The sequence below is a fragment of the Plecotus auritus genome (genome assembly GCF_963455305.1).
Source record: "Plecotus auritus genome assembly, chromosome: 2".
Lineage (NCBI taxonomy): Eukaryota > Metazoa > Chordata > Mammalia > Chiroptera > Vespertilionidae > Plecotus > Plecotus auritus.
Genome location: NC_137771.1, coordinates 21,480,036 through 21,508,009, shown reverse-complemented (window position 1 = coordinate 21,508,009; position 27,974 = coordinate 21,480,036). Strand labels below are relative to the sequence as shown.

At 53.5% G+C, this 27,974-nt stretch overlaps 1 protein-coding gene across 2 annotated transcripts; it reads left to right on the top strand.

Moving 5' to 3' along the window:
* On the top strand, window positions 1-27,965 carry TRIM62 (tripartite motif containing 62). Of its 2 annotated transcripts, none has more exons than XM_080658164.1 (6): window positions 1-109; window positions 615-1,064; window positions 10,560-10,655; window positions 15,239-15,495; window positions 16,753-16,868; window positions 25,647-27,965. In XM_080658164.1, exons 2-6 carry the CDS (start codon window positions 657-659, stop codon window positions 26,195-26,197), a joined length of 1,428 nt encoding a protein of 475 aa, XP_080514290.1. In that variant the 5' UTR covers window positions 1-109; window positions 615-656; the 3' UTR covers window positions 26,198-27,965. The 2 variants fall into 2 exon arrangements, with proteins under 2 accessions (XP_080514290.1, XP_080514291.1); XM_080658165.1 differs by having other exon boundaries at window positions 4-109; window positions 612-1,064.
* Window positions 27,966-27,974: the final 9 nt, after the last annotated feature.

The following is a 27,974-nucleotide window of genomic DNA, read 5'->3' as shown; positions in this document are numbered from 1 at the left end:
CGCCCGCGGGGGCGGGGAGGGAGTCGAGGCTGCTGGCCGCTCCGGCTCGGCTGGTTCCGGGTTGAGAAGCTGAGCTGGGACCAGAGCAGTGGTCGCGGAGCCGGCGGGGGTAAGAATACGCGCTGGGTCGGGTCTTGGGGCCGGGATCGGGCTGATGAACGTGCTCGCACCCCTCCTTTCCTCTGCCAGGCACAGCCATGGTGCGGCTCCCGTTTGGCTTTTCCCTCCCCCAGAATTCCCTATCCCCAGCTTCTCCCCCTCCCCCATCGCACCCATCCCGGGATTTCAGCCCCCCCCCCAAAGGCCTCCGTCCCCCTCCTGGATCCCCTTCTCCCAGCACCCATTCCTTCAGACTGCCCCTCCCCCTAGAACCTTCTTGCCAGGAGTCCCTTCTCTCAGACACCCACGGCGCACTCCCTCCAGCACCCATCGCTCCAGGTCACCCACTGCCTCGCGGCCACCTTCCTAAACTGCATCTCGGGTAGTCTCTACTCCGAACCCCTTCCTCGTACTACCTGTCTCCTGGGCCGTAGCGCCTGCTCCTTCCCCTCCCGGCCCGCTCCCCGCACCTATCCTTCGGTGCTGCCCCCGACAACGCGGCGCTCTCTCAGCAGCCCCCCTGCATCTCAGCCCCCTTCTCCGCCGCCCCTGGCGCCATGGCGTGCAGCCTCAAGGACGAGCTGCTCTGCTCCATCTGTCTGAGCATCTACCAGGACCCGGTGAGCCTGGGCTGCGAGCACTACTTCTGCCGCCGCTGCATCACCGAGCACTGGGTGAGGCAGGAGGCGCAGGGCGCCCGCGACTGCCCCGAGTGCCGGCGAACGTTCGCCGAGCCCGCGTTCGCGCCCAGCCTCAAGCTGGCCAACATCGTGGAGCGCTACAGAGCCTTCCCGCTGGACGCCATCCTCAATGCGCGCCGCGCCGCGCGCCCCTGCCAGGCGCACGACAAGGTCAAGCTCTTCTGCCTCACGGACCGCACACTGCTGTGCTTCTTCTGCGACGAGCCCGCGCTGCACGAGCAGCACCAGGTCACCGGCATCGACGATGCCTTCGAGGAGTTGCAGGTGAGCCGCCCGGCGGGCCTCGGGCGGGGACTCTGCAGGCCCGGAGGCAGGGTCAGGGCTGGCCCGTGGGCGGGGCCAAGTCATAATTGCCAAGGGGCGGCGCCGCCGGCAGGGTCAGGGCCCTATCAGAATTAGCATGGGGCGGGGCCGGGGCGGGGCTGCGGTGAGGGGCGGGGTGTTGAGGCGGGGTCTGAGATAGACTGAAGTTGGGATAAGTCCATGGTTGCAGAGAGGGCACCAAAGGAATCATGGGGGAACAAATGGGAATGGGCTGAATCAGAGCTGGCCAAGGGTAAGGCCACTGTCAGTTGTCATAGGGCTGGAGCTGGAGATGGGCCCACATAAGAATGGTTTAGAACAGAGTTGGGGACAGACACAGATTGGAATGGGGATACAGTCAGGGCTAGACAGGGGGTGGAACCGTCTCCAAGGATGGGTCAAGACTATATGGAGAAGCTGAGCAGCAGGTGTGGAGGCCCATCATGTGTGTATCAGGACCACGGGGCAGTACCCGAATTGGGCAGGTAGGGATTAAATCCAAGAGAGGGTTTAGGTTAGGGTCAGCAAACTGCTGAGAGAGTGGGTTTGGGTGCCAAGGGCTAGGCTGAGGTGTGTAAGGGGTTAAGGCTGGGATCCAGTTGAGATACTGTAAGAGCCATTTGGGATTTAAACCAGAGTAGAGCCCTGGTTGAGAGTGGGGACAGGACTTGAAGGCCAAGATTCGGAGAATGAGGCCTGAGGTGAGGTGATTTGAGAAGGCAGTATGTGGACCGGTCGGAGTCTCCAGGGGCTTTTGATGACCTCCTTGGCGCTGTCACTCACATCAGGACCTTTGCAGACTAAATGAAAGAGCACATGCATAGTAACCTGAGGATAATCTGCCTAAGACTGTAAATGGTCTCCCTTAAACCTGCCCATCTTCACTAGCCAACTCCTACTCAGTTCTCAAAGCCCTGCTTAAACATTCTCTCTGTGTAAGCCTTCCCCAAGTTCCACTGGCCAAAAAAAAAAGGAAAAAATAGCATTAGAGCTGCATGTCCCCTGATGTTCTCTGTTAATAAGTATGTTGTTTTAAAAAGTGTTCCAGATTATATTTGGGAAATATAGTATATTCTCTATACTCCCCTTAGAGGATTCTCAGTGTACACTTGCATATTAAAGGATTGGGCAGTAGCAAAGAAACTCATTTTACTGTATTTAATAAAATAGTTCCAAGCTTATTGAAGCCTGGAATCTCTTTCTCAAGCTAAACCATTTAAATCCAGCAGCCTCACACCTCTGGCCTTGGCATACCGTCTAGCACATAGTTCCCCAAGGGCAGAGACCATCTCTTATTCATCATATCTACGGGCCCAAAGCCTGGCACAGAGCCTGGCCAATCGTACATATCAGTAAAGGTTGAATGAATGAATGACCAACCTTGACCGGAACTGGCCCAGACTATGGAGCCTTTAGAAGCAGAAGAGTTTCAACTCAAACATTTTATGAAAATGCAGAGGGCTAACTAGGAGGAGTGAGCTCTCCGGCCTGCAAGATGCTTATGCAGGAGATAAAGAACGACTTTGTCCCATATTTTAGGAGGTTCCCCCCAATCCATGTACATGAGACCCTACAAGTCAGCCTGTACCTAGCAGGTGCTCATGGAGATGAGCGTTGGTCCCAGGAGAAATGGCCTATGTTCCCCATTCCCCATTCTCTGCCCCTTTCATCCCAAAACCATGACTGACTTCCTCCCAGTCTGGCTCTTTGAGTATGGAGAGCAAGGGTTGGGGGCTCTGGGAGCTTGCACAGGCTAGTATTGGCCCTTGACCTCCAGAGTTCCTTGTCCCAAGCACTGGTGGCCCCATCTCCTTGTCTGTGAAGTCACATGAACGGGGAAGAGGAAAGAATCTTTGACAGGACTAGGTGCAGGTTGTGGGAGTTGGAAGGGACTTTGTCTGAAACCATCTGTCCAGCCTCTTGATTACATAAAAGTGAAGACTGAGGTCTAGACATGGGACCCAAAAACACACTGCCAGACAATGAGAGATCAATCCCGGCTCGAAAGCACAGCCTGGCCCGGGCCAAATCCCGCCCCTGCCCCTCATCCCTCCTCTTCCTGTCTGACTTTCTAGCTGGAGAGGCCTCTGCCCACTGAACCTTGGTTCCTTTCTCAGTAAACCAGAAAGTCAGAATCACTGTGTTTGGGTTTTATGTAGTCCATTTTGTGTCCTGGGGAATATAGGAGAAACTGAATATATATTTTCTCCAAATGTTATTGAAACACTTTTCCTTCTTGGGTAACAAGACAAACAGGACTGCCACTCACTTACCTTCTGGTGTACTGCCCTGGGTCAGCACTTGCGTCCCAAACCTTCCTTCAGCGCTATCTGTGTAACTCAGCTAAGTCGCTGCATGTAGCCTTGCTGCTCCCATCTGTTAACTGGGGTCAGGCTGGTTCTTTCCTACCAGGATTTTAATGAAGCTGACCTGTGATGAACCTGCTAGAGACGCCTGGCCCGTGGTGGGGCTTGGTCAGCACGCACTCCCATTCCTTCTCCTTCCACCTGTGAGAACGCATATGTCCACCTGGGGAAATGCCCAGCCCTGCCTCTCTTGCCCCAGGAGGCCTGGCTTTGGTGCCCACTTGGGCTTGGCAAGAAGGTGGCAGAGAAAATGCCTCCCCGTTAGAGAGATAAGCTCCTGGGTAACGTTCAAGCCACTCCAACCCCTACCTGCATCTCTCTCCTTATGAGCTCTTTATGCCCTGGGTCTGAGGCTGAGCTGTCCCCCACACCCCTCCTTTCCCAGCTGCAGGCTTCCGGAGCCTGGGATTGGGCCCATCTCCTAAAGATTGCAGACTTAGGGCTGGCAGGGCCTTGGAGATTGGCTGGTGCAACCTTGACAGATGGGGAATGGCAGGAGGGGAGGCGCCTTGCCCAAGGCCTCAAGGCCAGAGGAGGCTGGGCGCAGGCTCAGCTGGAGACCCCCACACCCCGCCTAGCCGTTGGTCTGAAGCTTTTAAATTTATTATGCATCCTGGAGGTAGCAGAACAGAAAGGTTAAGAGGTCTGGTTTTGTATTCAGGCAGCTCCAACTCAGGGCTGCCATTTTCTGGTTGTGTGACCTTAAGAAAGTTACGAATCATCTCTGAGCCTCACATTCCTCATTGACAGCGTGGAGTAATGGGGTTGGATTAAATCTGATGACATTTGCAAGAACTTAATACTGCACTTGGCACATTGTAAGCACTTAATAAATAATAGCAGCTCTAGGATATTACATCATACTCTGCACTATGGATATTTAGGGCCAGGTAAGTCTTTTTGTACAAGGCAGTCCTATGCATTATATGTGTAGCAGGCAGGATCCCTGGCCTCTCTCTACACATTAAATGCTAGTAGCGCCCTTCCCCCGAAGTTATGACAACCAAAAATGTCTCCATACTTTATCCCATGTCCCCTGAGGTCAAAATCAGGCCTGGTTGAGAACCCAGGCCTGAAGAAGTCCTACTCAGCTTTCCAGGCTCAGCTCAAATATCACCTGCCCCGTGAAGCTTTCCCTGACCTGCCAAGCGGAATTGCTTTGTACGCTCCAGGTTCCACTGCTGGGGTCAGATCCTGGCATCATCATTGAGAAGCTGTGTGTCCTTGGTCAGGTCACTTGGCCTGCTCATCTATAACATGGGTGAAAGATGCTGTGTCAAAAGTGCCTGATACTGTGCCTGGCACAGAGTAGCACACAACAGTTTTGAAATACCTTTTGATTTTTTTCTGATGATAGAATTAGCAAAATAAACAGAGCTATATAATGTAAAAGTTAAAGTCTCCCAGTAGTCCCATCCCTAGAGAAACCTGTTAAGAATTGCTTTCTAGTTCTACAGAATTTTTGTTGTGTAAATACCACTGTGTACATCCCACCCCCCCTTTTTTTTCCACTGCTGAGCACTAGATCATGGCGCAAAGGGGAGGGAGGAGCCCCATCTCTGCAGGGTTTGGGACTTTTCTGCTAATATTTCTTGAGCTCTAGCCTAATGCCTGGGGCTGTACTAAGCGCTTTTCTGGTATTACCTCTTTTAATCTTCATAACACCCTGTCCAGTGGGTTCTGTAATTTGTTCCTTTTACAGATAAGGAAACAGAGACTCAGGAATGCAGTGACTTGTTCAGTCAGCCAGCTAGTAAATGGCAGAGGCAGGATTTGAAGCCAGTCTGACTGGGCTGCTCATAGCCTGCGAGCTACTTCTGAAAGCCGGGTAGCTGTCTTCCCACCTCCCCACCCCGATCCTGCCTGTCTTTGTATTACAAGTACTCAGCCCAGGGTCAGGCTAAGGACACAGGACACCTGTACCAGCTGATGCACCGAGGGCAGGTGGCTGGATGGCATCTGGGTCAGGCATAGTATGCGGCTCTCTGGCCATCTCAGCTTCCTAACCTAAGAAGGGATCTGATTCCGTCTCAAACACCCCCTCCAGGCCTCATGTGACCATTGGATCCTTTCCCAAGGCCTCCTTCATACCAAGGGAGACAGGGGTGGATCAGCCTTGGATGGGAGCCTTGAAAAACTGGGTGTGGTGATCCAGAGATGCCCAGGCAGCCGCACAGGGAAAGAGCAGGGTTGCGGGGCTGGGTCCCAATCCTGCTTCCTCCACCTGAATGGAAGGTACTGCTTCTCTGCACCCTTTCCCAATCTGGGAAATGGAAGTAGGAACAAGACTGTCCACTTAATGTGTAAAGAGGGAGAGAGAGTTGCTTCCCATCCAAAGAAATGACAGATACGAAGGACAGGGAGGCGGCCAGGTTGTCTGTGTCCCAGGACAGGGCAGGATTTATGTGCAAACAGCAGCCTCCATGGGGGCCAGGCTGGCAGTGAGTCAAACCCGGAGCTAGCTGTTGGCCTCTCCACTTCCCCCTCACAGGTGTCTTGGGCAGCCAGGAATGCCCTGCTCATCCAGGACACCTTGGCTAAGCACAGGCTACAGTACAGAAACTTAGAGTTGAAGTTTATTTTACATAGAGGAAAGGATCTGGTGGGGAGTGACAACAACAGAAATAATAACAACTCTGAAACAACAACAACAACAACCACTGACTGAAGTTTCTTAGGCACTTGCTGTGTGCCAGGTGCTGTTACGGGCATTGAATCCTCCCAACGGCCCTTTATTCTTTCCCTGCTCCCCGAGTGGGACTCCGCACCACTGCACCGATGAAGACACTGAGGCTGAGAGGTCCAGTAACTTGCCCAAGATCACACTGCAAGTGGGAGGCAGAGAGGGATTCAGACTGGGGTCTGTCTAGCTCAGAACTCAGCCTCCCCACCAAGAGTCTAACTGCCATGGGGAGCACCTGAATGGGGAGGGAGCTCAGAGGCCATCCAGTTCCACCCTCTCCCCCCTTTCCAGATGGAGAAATGGACTTGCCCAAGGTTAGGCCAGAACTCAGCTCTATGGACTCTCATCCAGGGGAGTTTTTACAGCAGCCTTTATCTCCGGGGCCTTGAGATCTGCTTGGACACTGGTGGTGGGGTTGGAGGACTTGGAGGTGGGTTCCCATTGGGTTCAGAGATTCATTAAGTAATTTCCTCAGTTGACACTCCAGCCCAAGGCCTGTGTGGGGCCCAGGAGAGAATGAATGAGCCCTGGCCCTGCCGTGGTTCTCTGTCCCTCAATCTCAGTCTTCACAGCAATCCTATGAATTGAGTCCCATCACTCCATTTTTCAAATGAGGAAACTGAGGCTCAGAAACTGTGATTTAGTACAACCACTAAGTGTCACTGAAGCTGGAACTCAGACTCGGGTTACCTGAGTCTGACCAGGGACAGGCATGGAAGTGAGCACATGCCCAGGTGGTTTGTTGTGGCTAAAGGGGAAGGTATATGGGGGAAAGCGGGAAAGGGAAGCTTGACCAGGTCAAAAGGACCTTGAATACACCATCCCCCAGCCCAAGGGGCTTGGACCTGATCCTGGAGATGCTGGGGAGCCAGGAATGGGTTTGGGCAGGCAAGTATGGCCTGGTCTGATCTTCTCAGAGTGGACTGATGGGAGAGCCTGGAGGCTGGGGGAGCAGACAGGAGGTGTAGCCAGAGACAGCTAAGCTCAGAATGGACTGAGTGGTGGGGCTCAAAGACAGAGAAGAAATGCAAGAATTCAGTCCTGCTGGGAGGAGCAGGAGCATCAGGAGTTCTGGGCATCAGGGAGGGGTTGGGAGGAAAGGAAAAAGGAGAAGCAAGTTCAGTTTGCCTTATTAAGATTTCCGGCATCCTTGGGGCAGAGAAGGGAGAGAGAGCGGTACCAGTGCACAGAGAAGGGGAGAGGTCTTGAGCACCCACGATGTGTGCCAGCACCACACTGGGCCCTTTCATAGGAGCCCACTCATTTAACCCTCATCACAGCCCTGTGAGTGACTCTTATCCCCATTTGACAGATACGGCCCTGAGAGGTGGGCCCTGAGAAAGCAAAGTGCGGCCAGGATTGGAACCCGGGCTTTTCGGACCCTGGGCTGCACTGATCAGGGAGGGGCTGAGAGGGTCCCTGAAGTCAAGGAGAGATGGCTTCCTGAGGCAGCTTTCTCTCCTGGGCTGGGAGGGGTGGCCGCTCAGGAGGGAGGTCTGGCCTTGAGGACATGTGTCCCCACAGCTGCTGTCCCATCCCGGCCTACGGGAGCCCCAGAGCCTCTCGCCTGAGTATTTATGTAGCTGTGTGCTCCATGCACCAGCCCTGCCTCTGCCCCCTCGCCTCCGCAGGAGGAAGAGGTGCAGAGCTGTGGCTCTGCCCGCTGCAGGTGCATCCTCCGGTCCCCTCCTCCTGCCCTGCCCAGCTCCCACAGGCCCCTGCAGAGTCCAGCTCCCCCTCAAGCCTTCTCCACCTGCAACCTCATGGAGCTAGCCCCAGGGCCTTTCCATCTTGTGACTCCACCCCCTGCCACATACTTGGCTCCAGCCATCCCCTACTGCCCCCCACTTCCTGCACAGCCAGGTGTGCCCCTGCCTGACTAGTTCTCTCCGTGGAAATATTTGGGCCCCACCCTGGACACTTGAAGGAACCCTGCCCATCTGTCCATCAGAAATAAACTCTCTCCTGGAAGCTCCGCAGGTCTGCGTCCCTATTTCACCTGTGATTGTAATTGTTATGACGATAATGACAACAACTAAGAGTGACAGCACATCCTAGGCATCGTGTCAGGTTGTGAGTGAGGTCATCTAATCCTGAACACCACGGAGCCTGTGCTGTTCTCTGCGCTTTACAGATTGGGAAACAGGTAGAGGGACAGTGTCACAAACACGGTCGGATTGGTTCCTAGGCCATCCCTCCATGTTTATTCTGTTCTCCCTTGTTAGTTTCTGCCTCTCCAACTAACTGCAGGCTCCTCAAGGGCAAGGACTGTGTCTATACCCTCGAGTGGCTGGCCCAAAGCCTGACCACGGGTAACCAGATATGGCTACGCTGAACTGAGTGGGAGACAGAGCAGCCGAGGGTGTCCGGCATGGATTTGGAGTTACTCAGAGCCCCTCCGGAGCTGTGTGACTGTAGGCCAGCTGCCTGACCTCTCTGAGCTTCCATTCCCCCCTCTATGAGATGGAGGTGACAAGGTGCACTAACCTCGTGAGAATCAGGTGACATGACGCCTGTGAAATTCAAACCCAAATCACGCCACCTCCAGCCGCTCTGGTCCTGAACCCTGGCATTGCCAGTGTCCTTCCTCCCAGTTAGCCCTATCACTTAGTTTATCAGTAGCTTCATGTTTCCTGTCTGACCTCTGCTGGGAATCCGTTTGGTTCTCCTATGTCAATCCGTGTGGCTGTGGACCGCTCAGTCCCTTTTCTTGGACCTTAATTTCCTGTTCAGGAAGTCCAGGGGGTTGGACCAAATGGTGTCTGGGACCCCTTCCTGCTCTGGCTTCCTGAGGAGGCAGGGAGGGACCTGAACACAGCAAGGGGTGAGGACATGGAGAAGTGGCTCAGAAGCCTCACATGGGACATGGTGACCACTCCATCCCCTGAGCACTCTGTATGCCAAGCTCTGCCCTATCTGTGTCCTCACAGCAATACAAATTCTGTACATTTCCCTTATTTAGCCCTCTGATATTTTAACTAGAAATTGAATTAATGAAACAGTTGGATAAACATATTACTTCATATTTTAAAAAAACACATGCCTGCCTTGTGATTTCCTATGAGGCTACTAAACACTTCTTACTATTACCTCGTTTTACCCAACCCTAGAAGGTATTATTATCCCCATTTCATAGATGAGGAACTGGGGCACAGAGAAGTTAGGGTACATGCCCAAGGTCACACAGTTAGTGTGTGGCAGAGCCAGCCTCTGAACCAGGCCTGGAAGGAGGCATGTGGGAAGCGGGGGGGGGGGGGGGGGACGGGGGGGCGGGGGGGACAATCACCAGAGCTCTCCCCTCCCACCCTTTCAGAAGTCTGACTTGCCCAGCTCTTCCCAGGGCAGATTCATACCCAAGTCACTGGCCCTGTCCTAGGTACTGAGAACATGAAAATCTATCAGACACAGTCCCTCCTTTGATAGCCCACAATCTTGTAGGGGAAGTTGACGGGTAACTTTTTTTTTAATAAAATCCTCATCTGAGGCTATTTTTCCATTGATTTTTAGAGAGATTGGAAGGGAGGAAGGAAGGGGGAGAGGAGGAGAGAGAGAGAGAAACATCCATGTCTGTGTTCCTACCTTCCTCCCAACTCATCCGCTCCCCTCCCGAGGCATCATGGATTGAAACTCGCCCCTCATCGCACTCCCTGACGCTGATACAGCATCATGTGGGGCCCAAGAAGGCCTCAGCATATGTTCATGGAGTGGACGAATGAGTGTTCCATTGCTCCCGGGGTCCAAGAGGAAGGGGCAGGCCGGCTGTCCCTGTTCCGGCCCTGAAAGCAGGAAGGAAGTTGTCCGAGTCCCTCGGGTTCCCTGAGCTACGTGCAGAACTTAACCTCCAGGGCAGTTTTCTCAGAAACTCTAAAGAGCTGCCTGGGTGGCTGGGACATTTGTGGACCCACGAGGACCACCAAGGGGGAGGCTTGTAGCTCTTGGCCCACCTCCTCAGACATCTGTGTGTCTGCCAGACCATGTCCCGAGTTGGACAGACCCAAGGCAGTTAGGGAGAGCCTGAAGAGCAGATGGGCAGGGTTCCTTCTAGTCTCCAGGGTGGGGCCCAAACATTTCCACAGAGAGAACTGGTCCATCTGCTCCTACGACTCTCTCGCACAGGAATCCTTTAGGAATGACTTCCAGCTGTTAGCAATACAGACCTGACTAAAGGAGCTGAAATTAGATGAGGGTGTATTTCTCCTCCACGTACAAAACACGTCTATGGGAAAGGACCCCAGGCCACTGTGTGCTGGAGTCAGCTTGCACCGGCTCCTGAGAGCTGACTGTGCAAACCTCTTCGCAGCCCCGTGTCCTATGACCTCACATTGATAGCTTGAAACCGGCTTTGGTGGGAGTGTTCACATCACAGAAACTGGCAAGCACTGTAAATTGGGGCTTTTTTATTTCCAGAGGGAGCTGAAGGAGCAGCTTCAGGCCCTTCAGGACAGCGAGCGGGAGCACACGGAGGCGCTGCAGCTGCTCAAACGACAGCTGGCGGAGAACAAGGTGAGACGGGCCTGGCCTGGGAGGTGACTGGCCGGGCGGGGCGGGGCCAGCGGGGAAGGTGAGGGGCGGAGACTCGGCCCTGCTGTGGGGGCGGGGCTTCGAGGGGCCGAACTCCACGTGGAGGGGCGGGGCTTCGAGGGGCCGAACTCCACATGGAGGGGCGGAACTGTGGAGGTGGAGCCGAGGTTGAGGCTTCAGCAAAGGTAAATGAGGTGGGACTTAGTGCAGGGTAACTGAGAGCAAGGATTTGGGTTAGTGCTTGGATTGAGGGTGGATCCCTTTCTCCCTTCCTGGTTTGGATGGAAGTTGAGGTGGGACCAGCGGCCCCCCGGGAACCGCCCCGCTCCGTGGCTCCCTGCAGGGGTCCTTTTCCTCCTACATGATTAACCACGCCTATTGACTGAGGAGCCAGCCCTGAGCATCTTCCCTTGAAGCTCTCCTGATGATTTGTGGGCCAGGCCTGATACCATCTCCCCTCTCAAACGCAGGCCTGGGATCATGGACTCTGAAAAATAGGGTCAAACCCTCCTGTCTCTGGCCACAGTGATTTAAAAAGAAAAGCCTTTTTTCTTGGCCTTGAGAGGAGGGCTGTGAATTCTGATGCACCACTAACTGCTCACTGTATGACTTCATTGCCAGCAGCAGCTGGAGCAGAGCCTTAGGAATGCTCTGGGCCTCAGGAGGTCACACTGGGGCCCGGAGAGGCCGTTGGAGATCCAGATCTGTGCCCCATGTTGGCAACCTGCTGTGGGGTTTCAGACATTTCTTTAGAGAACATTCCAGAGGTCCTCTGGGCAGGACCCTCTGCTAGCAACCGATGAGAAACAGTCACAGAACTCTGGCCTGTTTGCTTCTCACAGCCTCAGTTTCCCCATCTGCCTGGTGAGTATACACTTCTCAGGAAAAGAGAAGCAAATGGAAGCCTCTGCCTGGATGAGGGGGGACTATGGTCTGTTTCTTCTTCCCAGCATTCTCTTCTTTTCTCCCCCCTCCCCCCATTGTTTTTCTCCACTGACCTCTTCCTCCCCTGATTTCCTGTCCATCTGTCTACCTCTGGGAGGTCCTGGGGGGCCACCTACCCTCCAGTTCCCCAGCCCTGCTTCCTGTCTGGACTGGGGTGTTTATACAAGAAATGCCTATGGATGCTTTGGAGGTCATATTTCACCTGGTGCCTGACTTGGCTTTCCTGCGGCGCCTGCTCCTCCAACGGCCCAGCCTGAGGGTCTGTCTGACCTCTCTCCACAGGCCCAATGTTTCCTTGGTGGGCCCTGACTGGGTGATGCATTCTTGGCAGGGTGTTTTTCTGAAATGGCCCCAGCTCCTCCAAGCCCCAGTGTGTTCCCAGGGATGTGGTGGGCTGGGGTGGGCGCTGCTTTCCCAGCCATCGTACCAAAGGGATTGGGGGTGAGGCGGGGTGGCTCTGCCATAGAAAGAACTATAGTAGCCTGGCCGGTTTTGCTCAGTGGATAGAGCGTTGGCCTAAGGACTGAAAGGTCCCGGGTTCGATTCCGGTCAAGGGCATGTACCTTGGTTGCAGGCACATCCCCAGTAGAAGGTGTGCAGGAGGCAGCTCATCGATGTTTTTAACTCTCTATCCCTCTCCCTTCCTCTCTGTAAAAAATCAATAAAATACATATTTAAAAAAGAAAGAAAGAAAGAAAGAAAGAAAGAAAGAAAGAAAGAAAGAAAGAAAGAAAGAAAGAAAGAACTATAGTAACCGGGACACACCAGTTAAGCTAAACCTTTCTCCACTAGAAATTGTTTCCTATTCATTGTCTCACTGAGCCTCACAGAATGTCACTTTTATGACAGCACGCCTCTCAGGCCTAGCACAGTGCCTCCCATACAGTTAATAATTGTAGAACAAATAAGTGTGTGTGTGGTGGAAATACCTTTTGAGGTATCTCCATTTTATCAGCAAGGAAACTGAGACACAGAGTGGTTGACAGACTGACCTGAGGCCCCAGAGCTAGTAGCCAATCAGGAGCTTGCTGTCCAATTACATCAGAGCCTAGTGCATATTCCAGCCTCATGCTGGGGTGTCCTCAGCAAGATCCCTGGCTTTGTGGTCAGCAAGCCAGGTAGGTCAGGCAGCATATTTGGGTCTCCTGGGATTGTTGTCACTCTGATGTTCCACTTCTGAGCTGCCCTCTCCTTGCCTCTCCCGCCTTCCCTACCCATCCTCTTCTGTCCTGGGGACACTGGGCTCCCACTCTAGAAATAAGATGGGGTCTGCACCCACCTTTGCAGAGAAATCTTGGGCAAGACCCTTCCCTCCTTCATCTCTCAGGCAGGTCCTGACTATACCAGCCTTGTGCCAGGCCCTGGGATGGACACGAGGGTTGGAGGGGGGAGGAGGAAAGAGGTGAGGAAGACATCATTCCCATGGGGTGAGGGATTGATCTAATAGCTGGGAGCCACATACAATTTGGGACAGTGTATTAAAAAATATTTACAAAATGCTCTGGGAACATTTAACTCACTGCCGGAAAGGTTAAGGAAGGTGTCACAGAGGAGATAGCTGGGCCTTGTAGGATAAGTAGGCGTTTGCCAGGTGAATAAGCTGTCTGTTGGGGTATCCTTTCCAGGCAGGTGGAATTGCAGTGCAAAGGCACTAGAAGGTAAGCTGGGATGAACTGAGGACTCTGAATGCCAGGCTAAGGAATTTAGCATTTCACTAGTCCTCAAGGAGCCTAGACAGGTTCTTCAATGCAGGATGGGCTGTGACCCAGTTTACATATTAGAAGGATCACTCCGGCAGCGAGTTTGTTGGCCAAGACACAGAGCTGACTTGGGACCGAAAGAGTTGGAGGGCCTGTGGGATCCTGGGGTGTATGTGGAGGAGGCAGGTGGGAAAATGAACATGGGGCTCAGGAGTCATGCAAGGCTACCGATAAGGATGTGGGAGCCCTCCTCAAAGCAGCGAGAGCCGGAGAGGATGGAGGGCATGGAGGATGAGAATGGGGGGAGCTGGCCTGGACACGCCCTTCGGAACATGGATGGCAGAGCGGGAGCAGCCACATAGGTGGGAGGCTAACCAGAACTTTCAATTAGTAGAGGGTAGCCAGTGGGCCAAATGCTGCTGCAGCATGGTTGAGGAGGAACTGGAAGGGGTGGCCCTGCAATTTGGGGACCTTTGGGGGGCAGTGGCAGATGGTGCAGGAAGGGCGGGCCCCATTTCTCCATCGTGACCTGCCGCTGCAGAAGCCTCTGCCCTCCCTGGGTGGGGGGCTCAGGGAGGCCACAGGCACTCGGCTGTTTGTCCCCAGCCTCCCCTCCACCCCTTTGTCTGCCTGGCGCTCTGGGTGGGCATGCGCAGGGAGGCTGGCCCACTGCCAGCAGCTCTTTCTGCAGCTGAGACAGGGAGGAAACTGGCCCTAATTGAGCCTTTGTGGAGCCTCCCACAGAGCCCTGGGCACTGTACACAGCAGGGTCCCTGACTCTGTGAACTCCCAGCCAGAATCCCACAAAGTAAAATCGCAGAGGCAGGCCCCACACACTGCTGCAGCCTGGCCACACTTCTGTGCCCTGTGTGTGTCATCCTGCCTGGCGCTGTTCCCTCTTCCTGTTCTCCTCACCCGCAATTGACATCTGCTCATTCTTCAGGCTGCAGCTCAGAAGCCGTCTCTCAATGGAGAACTTCTAGGATGTGTCTGTCAGAACTGATGCCTTTTTAATGACCAGGCTCTTTCTCTGCACCTTGAACAATGTCATGCATTTTGTGAACATCCCTTCATTCAGTCTTCACCATAACCCTGCAATGTAGTTTACCCTTTGCACAGATAAGAAAACTAAGGTTCATAGATATCAGGCAACTGAGGTTGCCCTAGTCAAGACCCAGAGCTAGGATCCTCACCCACACTGTGGGCACAAAAGCCTGTGCCCTACACCACTCAGCCCCCTCCTGGGTCTGGCATGCCTGTGGGGGCAGAGAGAACCACTAAAGTCCATGCTTGCCTCCTCTGATAATGGCCTTAACCTTCAGCTCTGGTTCCTTGGCCTCAGGGGTGGCAGGACAGGGTGAGTGACCACCAAGGTTTGCCTACCACATTGCATCTTATAAAGCTTCTGATATGTCATCTCTTTGTCATTTTGCTTGAGTCCATGAGTGATTTTTCTCAAAAATAAAGACTTTACAGATTGAACTCAGTATCTTTTCCTTACCCCCCACCCCCAGCTTTCTTCCCACCCATCTCCCAGCTTCTCATCCCTCTGACCCTAAGCCCAAAGTCTGGGTATCATCCTCACAGCTTTCTCGCCTACATCCAGCCAGTCAGTCAAAGACGTCTTCCACACCCTAAATGTTTTTCAAGCCATGTCCCTTTGCTGATCCTCTAGTTCATGCCTCATTGTCTTACCTGGACTGTCTCATTAGTTTCCTAACAGGGCATACAGAATCATGTGCTGTGCCTGGCCATGCCGGTCATTTCATACCACCGTGCTTTTGCGTGTGCCATTCTCGCCCCAAGTGTGCCCTTTCCCTTCCTTCCTCTCTACATGCCAAGACTCTCGGTTTCCACCTCTCATCCAGGGATCACCCCATCTGCTCTCCCTAACATAACCCCTGATGACTGTCCCCCCAGTCTTCCACCAAAAGCCTGCGGACCACTATTGGCGAGGCCTTCGAGCGGCTGCACCGGCTGCTGCGGGAGCGGCAGAAGGCCATGCTGGAGGAGCTGGAGGCCGACACCGCGCGCACACTGACCGACATTGAGCAGAAAGTCCAGCGCTACAGCCAGCAGCTGCACAAGGTGCAGGAGGGGGCCCAGATCCTGCAGGAGCGGCTTGCCGAAACCGACCGACACACCTTCCTGGCCGGGGTGGCCTCACTGTCCGAAAGGCAAGTGCCTGCCTGTCAGGGACCTTCCTGAGATGGGTATACCCTACTTAGCCCATGCGAGGTGAGAGGTGATAGGAATGGAGACAGATGAGGTGGTTAGCAGAGAATCCATTCATTCAAACCTTTATCAAATGTATAGGACATCTGTTGTATGCCAGAGTCTGTGCTAAAGGCTTTATGTATTTATATATACACAATATAGTATATTACTTGTGTTATAATATGTTTGTTACATTACAGATTTATATGATTTATAATAACATGCATATTATCCTATCTAATAAAGAAGGAATATGCAAATTGACTGTCACACTGTCACAAAGATGGCGGCACCCATAGCCACAAGATGGCGGCATCCAGTCCCCTCAGCCTGCACCCAGTCCCCTCAGCCTGCCACCAGAGTCCCACAGTCCTTTCAGCCGGGATCGGGGGGATGGGGCGGCAGGTGCATGGTGCAGCCGGACCTGCCCTCAGCCCCCCAGCCGCCCAGGGCCAGCCCAAGATGCAGGCAAGCCTCGGGTGGCGACTGCCCAGCCACCCAGGGCCGCCCGAGGCTTAGGTAACCAGGGTCGGCTGAGGCTTGCGCTGCCGGCAGTGGCAGCAGCAGAGGTGTGATAGGGGTGTCGCCTTCCCCTGATCGCCAGGTCGCCTCCCGCCCCTGAGGGCTCCCAGACTATGAGAGGGGGCAGGCCGGGCTGAGGGACCCCCCCGCTCCAGTGCATGAATTTTCATGCACCGGGCCTCTAGTATATAATAAATAGCCTCCTTGAAAGTAGTTACCACTATCATCCCCATTTCACACACGTAGAAACTGAGGCGCAGAGAAACCGGATCAGTTGGCTAAGGCTTCTCATTAGTATGTGGGAAAGCCGGGATTCAACCCCTGGTCTCTCTGGTCCCTAGCCACCTTTAATAATAATAACACTTAATTATTGGTCTGTTGATGATCAATACTGATAATTAACATCATATATTTGGTGTTGACCATGAGCCAAGCACTGCGCAAAGCATTTTATATATGTTATGCCATGTAATCCTTACAACCAAGAAGGCAGATGCCATATAGTACCCTTTTTAAAGAGGAGGAAACTGAGGCTGATAGCTAGAGAGGTAGGAAGTGGTACAAGCAGGCATTTGAATCTGGGTCCGGCTACTTCGCACACATGACCACACCTTGTGTCAGCTACCCTGAAGGTGGCCAGTGTTGGGACAGGAATCCAGCCCCCAATGCAACCTGCTCTCCTGCTCTCCTTCCAGGCTCAAAGGGAAAATCCATGAGAGTAATCTGACATATGAAGACTTTCCAACCTCCAAGTACACAGGCCCCCTGCAGTACACCATCTGGAAGTCCCTGTTCCAGGATATCCACCCAGGTAAGGCCCTGCCTGCCTCTCAACAAGAGAGCCCAGGAAGAGGCAAGGATTCTCATGGACTGAGGTCTCTTGAGCACATCCCAGCCCAGCCCCCTTTTCTAAACACAGGAAGGGGGCAGGGCCAAGGGATGAAAAGAGTGCCTTGCTGAACACCTACTATGTTCCAGAGCCTATTCTGGGCACCTACACAATCACTTGGCTCAAAGAATCCTCATACAACCCCAGGAGGTAGGTTTTATTAGTATACCCATTCTCCAGATGAAGAGACTGAGGCCCTGGGTAGGTCACTCATTCATTCTGTAAGTACAGTATATATAAAGCACCTACCTCACACCAGGCACTATTCTAGGTGCTAGAGATATAGCAGTGAGCAAAACAGGCAAAAATCCCTGCTCTCATGGATCTCACATCCTAGGGTGTGAGAGCGGAAGAAACAAAGGTAAATAGGAAAAATACATAGTTTATTAAATAATGATAAGGATAGGAAAGGGACTCGGGGGTGCTGAGGTAGAACAGAGATTTTAGATAGGGGATCCAGTTGGACCACACTGAGAAGGAGGCATGGGAGTAAAGACCTGAAGGAAGGAGAGTGAGCCATGGCGTCATCCAAGGAAAGAATGTTCCTGGCTCAGGAATAGCAGGAGCAAAGGCCCTGAGGCTGGAGCATGTTCAAAGAACAGTAATGAGGCCGGTGTGGCTGGAAGAGAGTGAGTGAGAAGGGAAGTTGAGGTGAGGAGGTCCGGGATGGAGCAGTGGCCAGACCCTGAGGGCCCGTAGGCCAATGTGAGAATTTGGAGCAGGGTGGTGACAGTGGAGGTGGTGAGGGGTGATCGGATTTAGGATATACTTTGAAGGGATTGCCAATAGGATTTGCTAATGTGAGAGAAAGAAGACAAGGAAGCCTGCAATGATTTTGGCAGAGGTGATTGGAAGGGTGGGCTTGTGAGCACAAGTTTTGCAAAGCCAATTAGTGTCTCAGTACTGATGTGGAGAAGGCATTTGGGATGACAAGTCTGCAGTACAGGAGAAAGGTTAGGGCAGCATCCTCGGCATGTGGGCAGTATTGAATGAGCCCGGATGAGATCACCCAGGAAGTGAGGGTAGATGGAAGAGAGAGAGGACCACTCTAACATTTGGAGCTTTGGGGCAGGCAGGGACAGGAGGGGGACCCAGCCAAGGAGAGGAGAAGGAGCTGCCAGAGAAGTAGGAGGGAATCCTGGCATGTCCTGGAGACCAAGTGGAGAAAGTGGTTCCAGGAGGACAGTGGCCGGTGGTGGCAAAGGCTGCTACGCCAATGTGAGAGACCCCAAACTGTTCTCCCGTCTAGCAACATGGAGGTCTTTGCTGACTTTAACAAGAGCTATTTTGGTGGCGCAGTAGGGTCAAAAGCCTGATTGGAAATCATCCAAGAGAGAATGGGAGGAGAGGAAGTGGAGACAGCGTGTGGAGATAGTGCTTTCGAGGAGTTTTATTTGAGGGAAGGAGAGAGTATGGCAGCAGCTGTTTGTTTAAGACAGGAGAAGCAACAGCATATGTGTGGGATGATGGGAAAGACCCAGGAGAAGAAGGAGGAATTGAAGATGAAGGAGCAAGAGTTGCTGGAGTGACAGCTGAGGAGTGGGATCTGCTGGGAGCCCAGAGAAGGTAGAATAATGGGCACCGAGCAGAGAGGCAGTGGGGCTGTGGGAAGTCTTTGCTGATGGCTTCGCCTTTCCCAGCGAGGTAGGAAGCAAGGTCATCCTTGGGGCTGAGGAGGGGCAAGAGGAGGTAATGGGAGTTTGGTGAGAGAGGAGGGTCTGAGCAGTTCTCTAGTAGAGTTAGTGGACCCTGGGGCTGGGAGATCGATGCCTTCCCAAAATCACACAGCCTACAAGGGCAGCAGATTCTAGCCTTTTGGCAGCAGGGAGCCTTGTGTGTTCCTGAGTCAGGTACGAGGTCCTTTAGAGGCAAGACAAGAACATAGAGGGGAATTCTCCCCCAAGAAGCAGGCACTCTTAACTCTCCTCACTTTTTCAGATGAGGTAACTCAGGCATAAGAGCTACTAGGAACTTATCCATGGTCACAGCCTATAAATGGATAGCCAGGATTTCATTCCAGTATCTGTCAGACCCCAGAGCCTGTGTGCTTACCCACTAAGCTAACCAGCTATTCTCTGGCCTCAGACCAACCCAGGAAGGCTGCTGGGGTGACTGAGGCTCAGAGAGGCTCACTGATTTCCCAAGATCACACAGCAGTCAGAGGTCTTTCCACCTGTCTGGATCCATTCTTTTGGTCTACTCACATTGAAAGTCCCTTGAGGCACTTTCAGGGGACAGGGGAGATAAATGGGCAAATAGACTCTGACAGTCCAGCAAGACAAGGACTGTGTATGACCAGGGACTTACACGGGGCTGTGGGAGCCCAGAGGGGGTACTAGGAGGCTCTGGATAGAGCAGGGGCGGAGCCAGGACATGTTGAACATCACTGAACAGATAATGTTTGAATTGAGTGCTAAAAGCTGAGGGCTTTGCCACCAAGGGAAGGGTGGAGCCTGGAGGTGCCTCCAGACAATCCCTGATGTTGAACTGAATAGGCAAAGGTGGTGGCTGGTCCAAGGATGCTCACAATTGGGCCTTCTGGGTAAGGGCGGAGAGGTGCTGAGGCCAATCCCTGAGCTCTGACTGCCAGGTAGAGAGGCAGGGCTCCCCTGTAGGTGACTGAAGGTGACTCATCTGATACACGATTACGGATTTCACAGAAGCGAAGGGCCACCTCCTAGTGCTCTGTGCCCTCGTTCACAACGGGGCAGTAGTTGGGGGCAGGGCCCGTTTTCCAGCAGACTGGCTGGGCCTCTGGGTTATCCTCCTGGGGCAGGGGTCTCTATGTGCTCCTGCCCTTGGAGGGACCTCCACAGTGGGACCCAGCAGGGTCAGGACCACTCATGGATGAAGCAGCATAACGCAAGGAGGCAGGAAGCACGTCCAAGGGTCTTGTTCCCTCCCCAGCCACAGACCCAGGGAAGCCCCTCGGCAGATGGTCTCAGAGCTCTCTTTGTCTCAGCCTCTACCTGCTGCATCCCTGTCACAGCTCAGAGGCAATCTGGGCATCTCAGCCTGACAATCAAGGCCCTATGGACTATATTCTCCCTCCTCCATACTTGCACACACGCTGCTCCCTAGCCTGCAACCCTCTATGTAAGCCTCCGTCTTTGATGGCTAACTCCTACCTCCTTCACATCTTAGTTTATAAATGCCTCCTCTGGGAAGCCCTCCTGCATTTCTCCAGGTAGCCATGGGTTTCCCGATCTCACTGTTTTGTCAATGTCTGTGTGGCTGTCTCTCACTAGACTGTGAGCTCCAACGGATCCAGAGCTGGGTCTAATTCACCACTACAGATCCCCAGCAGCCAGCACAGTAAATGTCTATTGATGAATGAGTAAAAAAATGAGTCCCAGTCCCAGTCTCAGTTCTGCAATTAGAATGGTATCTGGCATAAAGTAGGTACTCAGACATTTGTTGACTGAAGGAACTTGCCACACATTCTTGGACAAGCTACTTCCTCCTTTGAGCCTGTTTCTTCCTCTGTAAAGTAGGGATGCTCGTGTTCCCGTCTGCACTCCCTCACCAGGGAGCACGTGGCTGTGGGAACTCGCTGCTTGCCCCAGGGCAGGGTTTCTCAACCCCAGCACTATTGACCCTGTGGCTGGATAATTCCTTGTTGTAGGGGGCTGTCCTGTGCATGGTAGGGTGTTTAGCAGCATCCCTAGTGTCCACACAATTAGATGCCGCCCCCCCCACCCCCCACCCCCCCAGTTGTGGTAACCAGAAATGTCTCAGTTTGTCCAAGGTCCCCTGCGAGGCAGAGCGCCCCAGTTGAGAACCACTGCCCCAGAGAAAGCTGCCCGTAGGAAGAGGGGCTGAGGGAGCAGAGTAACATGTGCCCCGAACATCCTGCCAAGGACAGAGGCCCCTGGGGAGTTCAGAGAACAGTGACCTGGTTAGCCAGGCCCCTTCCTTTGTCTGTAGAGCCTGTGAAGTCACTCTGGCTCCTCTGCCAGCACCAAGGCCCTTTATGTCCAGATGGGAGGGGCAGGCACCCCCAGGGACCTAGCCCATGGATTCCAGCAGCTTCCTGTACGCCCCCCTTGCAGCTCTAGCTCCCTATTGGCTCATCTGAGAACTTCATCTAGCACCTGTCACTCCTCCACATCCCCTCACCCCTGCTCTGGAACTTCCACTCTCTACTAACACCCCCCTCCCCCAGCCCACCCCTCAGCTGACATTGGAAACCCTCCTACAACTGCCCGCCTGATTGTCCCAGCTCCCAGGCATCAACTTCTTCCCCAGCCAGGCCAGGTGGCCATTGTCCCAAGGACACCAGACACTGCTCCTTTATTTTCCTACCACCTCCCTCTCCTGGCCTGTTCTCTCCTCCCCCTGCTTATCTGAATCCAGTCATTTTGGGTTCCAGCATGTTCCCTGCCTACCCAGCTGTGTGACCAGGGCAAATCGCTGCCCTCTCTGAGCCTGTTTCTTCATCTGTAGATCGGGAAAGTGTAACTTATCTTCCCTGGGTAGGTGTGAGAATTAAATAAAATCATTTCTTTGTGATAACTAGCCAGAACTTAGTACTTGATACCTGCTTGTCATTATTATCCTGAATATCAGATGGTTCCTCAGTCTTACTGAACAGGCTTTCTGGGGCCACATAAAGGAAAGAAGATGTTTGAAAAGACCTTAACTCATGTTCCAATGCTACTTCCACCCCAAGTAGCAACTTGAGCAAGCCACTGAACTTAGAGATGCCTCCAGGGCCTCACTTTCCTCTTCTGAAAAATGGGTACAGTCATTTGTGTTCCTGGGGCTGCTCTGGTATTCCCATCAGCTAGTAGGTGTGAAAATGCTTGACAGATGCCAGCACTGTGCAGCTGAGGGCCTGAGTGGGTGGGAGGTCTAGGGGACCAGCTTTTAAAAAAACGCCTGGCCAGAGGCAAGAGCTTATAGTCTCTCCTGTCCTGTTAGGCCCGTGCAGGCTCAAAGCCACTGTCCTGGGGAACAAAGAGGCACACGCCACTCATTGCCAAGCCATGGTGCTGGCCTGCGGGGTTTCTCTGCTGCTTGGACAGCTGTAGCGAGTGGTTAATGATGGTCCAGAGACATTTCCTGGGGCCTCCACAGCCCATGCTCCTTCCCGAATGCATTTTAGCCTCAAGGTCTCAGAGAGGCTTAAATGGACCAGGAATCTACCTGGAGACCAGACAGGCTGCCTGCTTTTTGTTTTTCTGACACAGTGTTTTGGGGACCTAGGAAGGCGCTCTGACCTCTGAGATGGTAAACCCCGGGGGAATGGACTTGTTTCCCTAGCTCGGTCACCTCTCCTGAGGATAAAGGACGGGCGGAGGGACTGCCTGTCTTCTAAAAGGGAGAAAGGGTGCTGGGTCTCTCTCTGAGCTGAAGGCTGTTAACTCCTGCTAGCCATGGCCTCAGCGGGACGAGAGGGAGGCCCCAAAGACAGGACCCTCTGTTTATGATGAGGTGGGAGGCCCTAGAGGTGGCCCTCAGCCCACCCTTTGGGGTGTAAAAGCCTCCTTAGGTTCAGGCCACGCCTTCTGCCTAATAAGAACACCAGGGCCCGCTCCAGCCCTGCCCCTAAGATGTGGGGCCCTGGCCCCTGTTATCAGGCTCTGCCCCCTAGTTCTGCCTTCCCTGCCAATGAGTGGTGTGCCCTGCCCTCATCCAGTGCCCGGGCTTCTGTGCCCAGGACCTCCTTCCCTTCACTTCTGTCGGCCCAGTCTCAGAACCACGGACAGCCCACTGGGCTGCCTCCTAGAGCAGCCCCCCCCCCCCCCCCCCCCCCCGTTCTCAGTGGCCCCGGAATTGACCTGCGATGCTACCTAGGCTTAAGAATCGGGGCTGAGCCCTCCTGCCTGTCTAGTCTCCCTCCTGGTCCTTCTGCCCTGAGCCACAATCTCTGCCTGCTGCTGGTCTCAAATCATCCAGGGCACTTCAGATACAAGGCCCAGCTTCCTGCGAGCACTCGGAACTGCTGCTGCCCACACCTTGGCGCTGTGCCCGCTCTGACCCAGCAGTTGACACCTGCGTATGACCCACCTCCACAGCCAGGAGGAGTGGCCCATCTGTGCCTAATGACATTCTTCTTTCCCTAGCTCCCCCCTCCCCATACCACACACAGCTCCTCCACCCTCTCCACCTCTCACCTCCTGACCCCTCTGTGGGAAGCCCTCCATTCCCGTGGCAACATTCATACCCTGATTCAGTGTCATCCTTCTCATGGCCCTTCCTCTTCAGTGTCCCTGGATAGAGAGTTGTATTTCCATTGGCCCCTCTATTCACAGGGCAGCCCTCTGAATTCTAAGAACAGGAAAGAAAAGTGTTAAATGTAAAACTAAATTCACTCCTGACAGAGGTCCTGGAAGGAGCTTGGTATGTCAGAGGTCAGCTTTGTTAGCGGATATATGGACAGAAGCAGAGTTCAGGGCTGTCTGCTGTTCTCTGTTGGAGACAGTCGCCATCACTGAGGCGTTTTATTTCTGTGCATGGACAGAGCCAACAGAGGTGCTTGAAGTAGGGGCAGTGCTCCAGCCAAGTGTAACCATGTCCCTGCTTCACTGAGAAGGAATGTTCCAGAAAGCCAGATGAAGTCCTTCCTTCACGCCAAGGAAGTGGTGACAGGATTCCTTCTTCCCACCTTCCCTCCCCTCTGCCTTGCTCAGGCCTGGAAATGGTCGTCCACGCTAAGGAGGGTCGCTTCCAGGTTCCCCTTCTTCCCGCTGGGCATCAGCTCCCTCAGGGAGGCGGGAGTAAACAGACAGGAGTTCATGAGACTGAGAGCCAGCTCTGCTCAGCCAGTGGCCAGCCCAGAGCCAGGTGACCCAGCCTGTGCTGCCTGCCCAAAGGTAACACAAGCTGGCTCAGCTTCATAGCGTGAGCCTTTCCAGAAATCTTCCCCGTGTGCTGGCACACAGGGAGAAGCTAGCTGGATCGCACACAGTCCTTGCCCTGGAAGATGTGGGTACAAAATCCATAATATTGGGAGAGGGCCCAAAGTTAGAGAATCTCAGAGGGAAGAGTGAGCATACCTGCTGGGTAACCAGGAAGGTTTCCAGGGGATCAGCCATGGAATTGAGCTTTGTGTGTGTGTGGGAGGAGGGGGGTTGGGGGGGGGGCGGTGATTACAAGCAGAGAGGAGGTGGGAGAGGACACAGTCTGAGTGAAGGCCTTGGGCCTGAGTGGGATGCGGAGCAGCAGCTGAGAGGGAGACTGGAAGAGAGGGCTGGGGCTGGATTGCACACGGCCTGGATTAGCCCTGGCTTTGCTGAATCACCTGACACTAGTCATGTCTCTTCTCTGGGTTTCAGTTTCCCCATCTGTCAGATGGGAGGGTGGGCCTAGAATCAGTGGTTTTCAGATTTATCAGACCCATTATCTACTTCTCATAACAAATAATTTGTAATGTTTCAAAGATAGAATGACCTTTTAATAATTTTAAGTACATATAACATATAAGATATATAGACACATGCATGCATATATACACACTGACTATAATAAAGGAAAAGCAGAAGAAAATTATCTGTAATAAAATGTTGTGTATGTCACTATGTGAATGTTCACTCACAGCCACACTAGAAAACATAATGAAGTAGTGAAGTAAAACACTATTCTGCCTCAAATGCAGCCGGAACAGGTAGGTTATATCAGTCAGTGGCCTTGTTCTTAAAGATATAGTTTCCAAAAATGTAAACAATTCTCAGTGAAGATTTTTTTTAAGTATATATTTTTATTGATTTCAGAGAGGAAGGGAGAGGGAGAGATAGAAACATCAATGATGAGAGAGAATCATTGATCAGCTGCCTCCTGCATGCCCTACACTGGGGATCGAGCCCACAACCTGGGCATGTGCTCTGACCAGGAATCAAACCATGATCTGGTTCATAGGTTGACGCTCAACCACTGAGCCACACTGGCTGGGCCTCAGTGAAGTTTTAAACAAAACACACTTAGTCTTTCCTCAGTTTGCATGGTAGTTGTGTTCCAAAATATTCAATACATATTACAAACGGTATAAAAAGTATTGCCTGGTGGGACATTTGAAAATTATTGGGGGTGGCCTGGGGCTGCCCTGCGCATTCCATTCCGGGAATTTAACATCCCTGTATCCCATCTTTGAGACAATCCGAACATCTCCCACAAATTTCCAAATCACCGCAGGTGTCCTCAAACTATGGCCCGCGGGCCACATGTGGCCCGTGGAGGACATTTATCCGGCCCGCCGGGTGCCACTGCCTGTCCTGCTTAGCAGCCGACTCGTCCCGGGCCCGCAGTGCGCATAGGAATTTGTTCATAGTTTTTTTTTAAACTATAGTCCGGCCCTCCAACGGTCTGAGGGACGGTGAACTGGCCCCCTGTTTAAAACGTTTGAGGACCCCTGGCAGGACTATCCAGCCCTTGGATAATCTTTTAAGCTCCCTTCCAGCTCTGAAATTCTCTTAATTCTGGACCTCATTCTGGTTTATTCAGCAAATTTTTGTGGAGTGTCCACTGCATGGCCCCAGGCATCTGCCCTGAGCAAGCAGCATTGCTCATGCTCCCCTGAGCCAAGTTGACATCTGGGAGGACCTCAGCCGTTACCCTCCCATTTTACAGAAAAGGAAGCGGAGGTCCCGGGAGGCTTGTATTCAGCATCACACAGCCTCCTGGGGACCAATCAGAATCTGACCCTCAGAATGGGTCCACAGTCTCCTCTGCACTCATGTCTCCCTCCTCCATCCCCTGCAGTGCCAGCCGCGCTGACCCTGGACCCGGACACCGCCCACCAGCGCCTGATTCTGTCCGACGACTGCACCATCGTGGCCTATGGCAACCTGCACCCACAACCACTGCAAGACTCGCCCAAGCGCTTTGACGTGGAGGTGTCGGTGCTGGGCTCCGAGGCCTTCAGCGGCGGCGTCCACTACTGGGAGGTGGTGGTGGCCGAGAAGACCCAGTGGGTGATCGGGCTGGCACACGAGGCCGCGAGCCGCAAGGGCAGCATCCAGATCCAGCCCAGCCGCGGCTTCTACTGCATCGTCATGCACGACGGCAACCAGTACAGCGCCTGCACGGAGCCCTGGACGCGGCTCAACGTCCGAGACAAGCTGGACAAGGTGGGCGTCTTCCTGAACTACGACCAAGGCCTGCTCATCTTCTACAACGCGGACGACATGTCCTGGCTCTACACCTTCCGCGAGAAGTTCCCGGGCAAGCTCTGCTCCTACTTCAGCCCCGGGCAGAGCCATGCCAATGGCAAAAATGTGCAGCCCCTGCGGATCAACACCGTCCGCATCTGATGCCGCGGAAGGAAACGAAGGCACCAGGGCCCTGGCCACCAGCAGGAGCCCTGCCCAGGAGACAGGAGGCCTGGGCTCCGGCCGCTGGCCAGCCTGAGGTCTCAGGCGGCTTGTCTACCCTTCAGCCTGCCTTTCCTTGTCTGTAAAATGGAGGTTGTGCTCCATGACTCCTAAACCCTCTTCCAGCATTGATGTTCTTTAGCTCTGACCTTGATGGGGATGCATCTTTGGCCCAGGAGTGTGACATGGCTTGTCCTCAGGGCAGCCCCTGCCCAACCCTCATCCCCATCCTCTCAGGGGCAGGGCTCTGTCTCCCCGTACCTCCCTCCTGCCCGCATGCCCTAACCTCAGGACATGTCAGAGTGGTCGCCAGCAGTTGGCAGCTCGGAAGATACTCAGAACCCTCTTGGGCTCCCAGGCCTAAGACTGTCCCTGACCAAGCTAGTGATGGGCCATTTTACCTGTGACCCCAGCCCACAGTGGACACAGGCAGTACCTGGATCTAGCGTGGCCTCAAAACCACTCCTTCCTCCTCCGGACCAAGAGCATTATGGTTCTTGCTTTTCCAACTTCTCTGCAGGTAAAGACGGTGCTGTGGCCTGTGGACGGCAGCCAATAGCTGAGCCCACATTACAGTCACAGTGCCACCACCTTCCTGCCAGCAGGTCTAAAGGCAGGGTGATGGAACACCCCGAGGCAGATGCAGAGCCCAGTAGCCTAAAAACAGCTGCAGGACAAGCATCCCCGGATGATGAGGCTTGGATAAGGGTCCAGCCTGACCTCTGTGACAGGCTAGGGTGTGGAGCAGGCTGCAGGGAGCAGCTGTTTTCATCAGGACCCGAGTACTGGAATGGGCTGCTGGCTGGGACCTCTCATCAGGCTTGGCGTCTATCTCCGTTAAGATCCTGATGTAGAAACAAGACCTGCTGTAGCTCGTTTAACTAGACAGGATTTATTACCAGGCCCCTGATGGCTTTACAAAATCATTGGAGGGGCTGAAGGAGCAGACACTTTGCTGAATTTCCAGGAACAGCTCCCAGCTGCCAGATTCATCGTGTCTCCTGACCAGGAACGCTGCTCCCGTGTGCAGGAAACCACTGCTTCCGGGAGCCGCTGACGGCAGAATTGTGCTCCCTCTGCTACGCTTCCCAGCAAATGGATGTCCTGAGGCCTGCCTTCTTCCACTCAATTCAGTTCCCAAATCCAAGTCTCCATGAGGGATTCTGTTTGGGGAATTAGAAATCAGGTCCAAAATCTTGGCTACAAGGGAGTCTGGGGAATGTAGTTTTCTTTCTAGCCTCAGCCATACAAAAAGGCCCATTGGAAGGAAGTTAAAATGGATGTTGAAGAAACCCATGCATGGTTTTTTGCCACGAGTGTGCATCCAGACCTTGGCTTTGAAGCTGCAGGTTTCCTGCTCCATGCTGAGTCCCTGCCCAGGGGCAGGAGCCCAGCAGATGGGCCTGCAGGACCAGGCTGAAATGTGTCTCCAGCCCTGACTTTTCTTTCTAGGCCTGGGGCCTACATTCTGAACTTGGAGTCTCTGACCACACCCATCCCAAAGGAGCCAGACTAGCTGAACTTGGGGGGCTCTCACCTCACAGCTGCTGCCCACTGGGGCCTCCCAGGGCAGGAGGAGTCCTCGTCTCACCCAACCCCTTCATCTACCGGAATTGGGGCCACCCCCAGATGTATTTTTATTTTAAATGTTGCCCATTTTGTGAGTTATGGTGAATTTGTACTAAATTAAAGTTACAGGATACCAGTGGTCAATTTC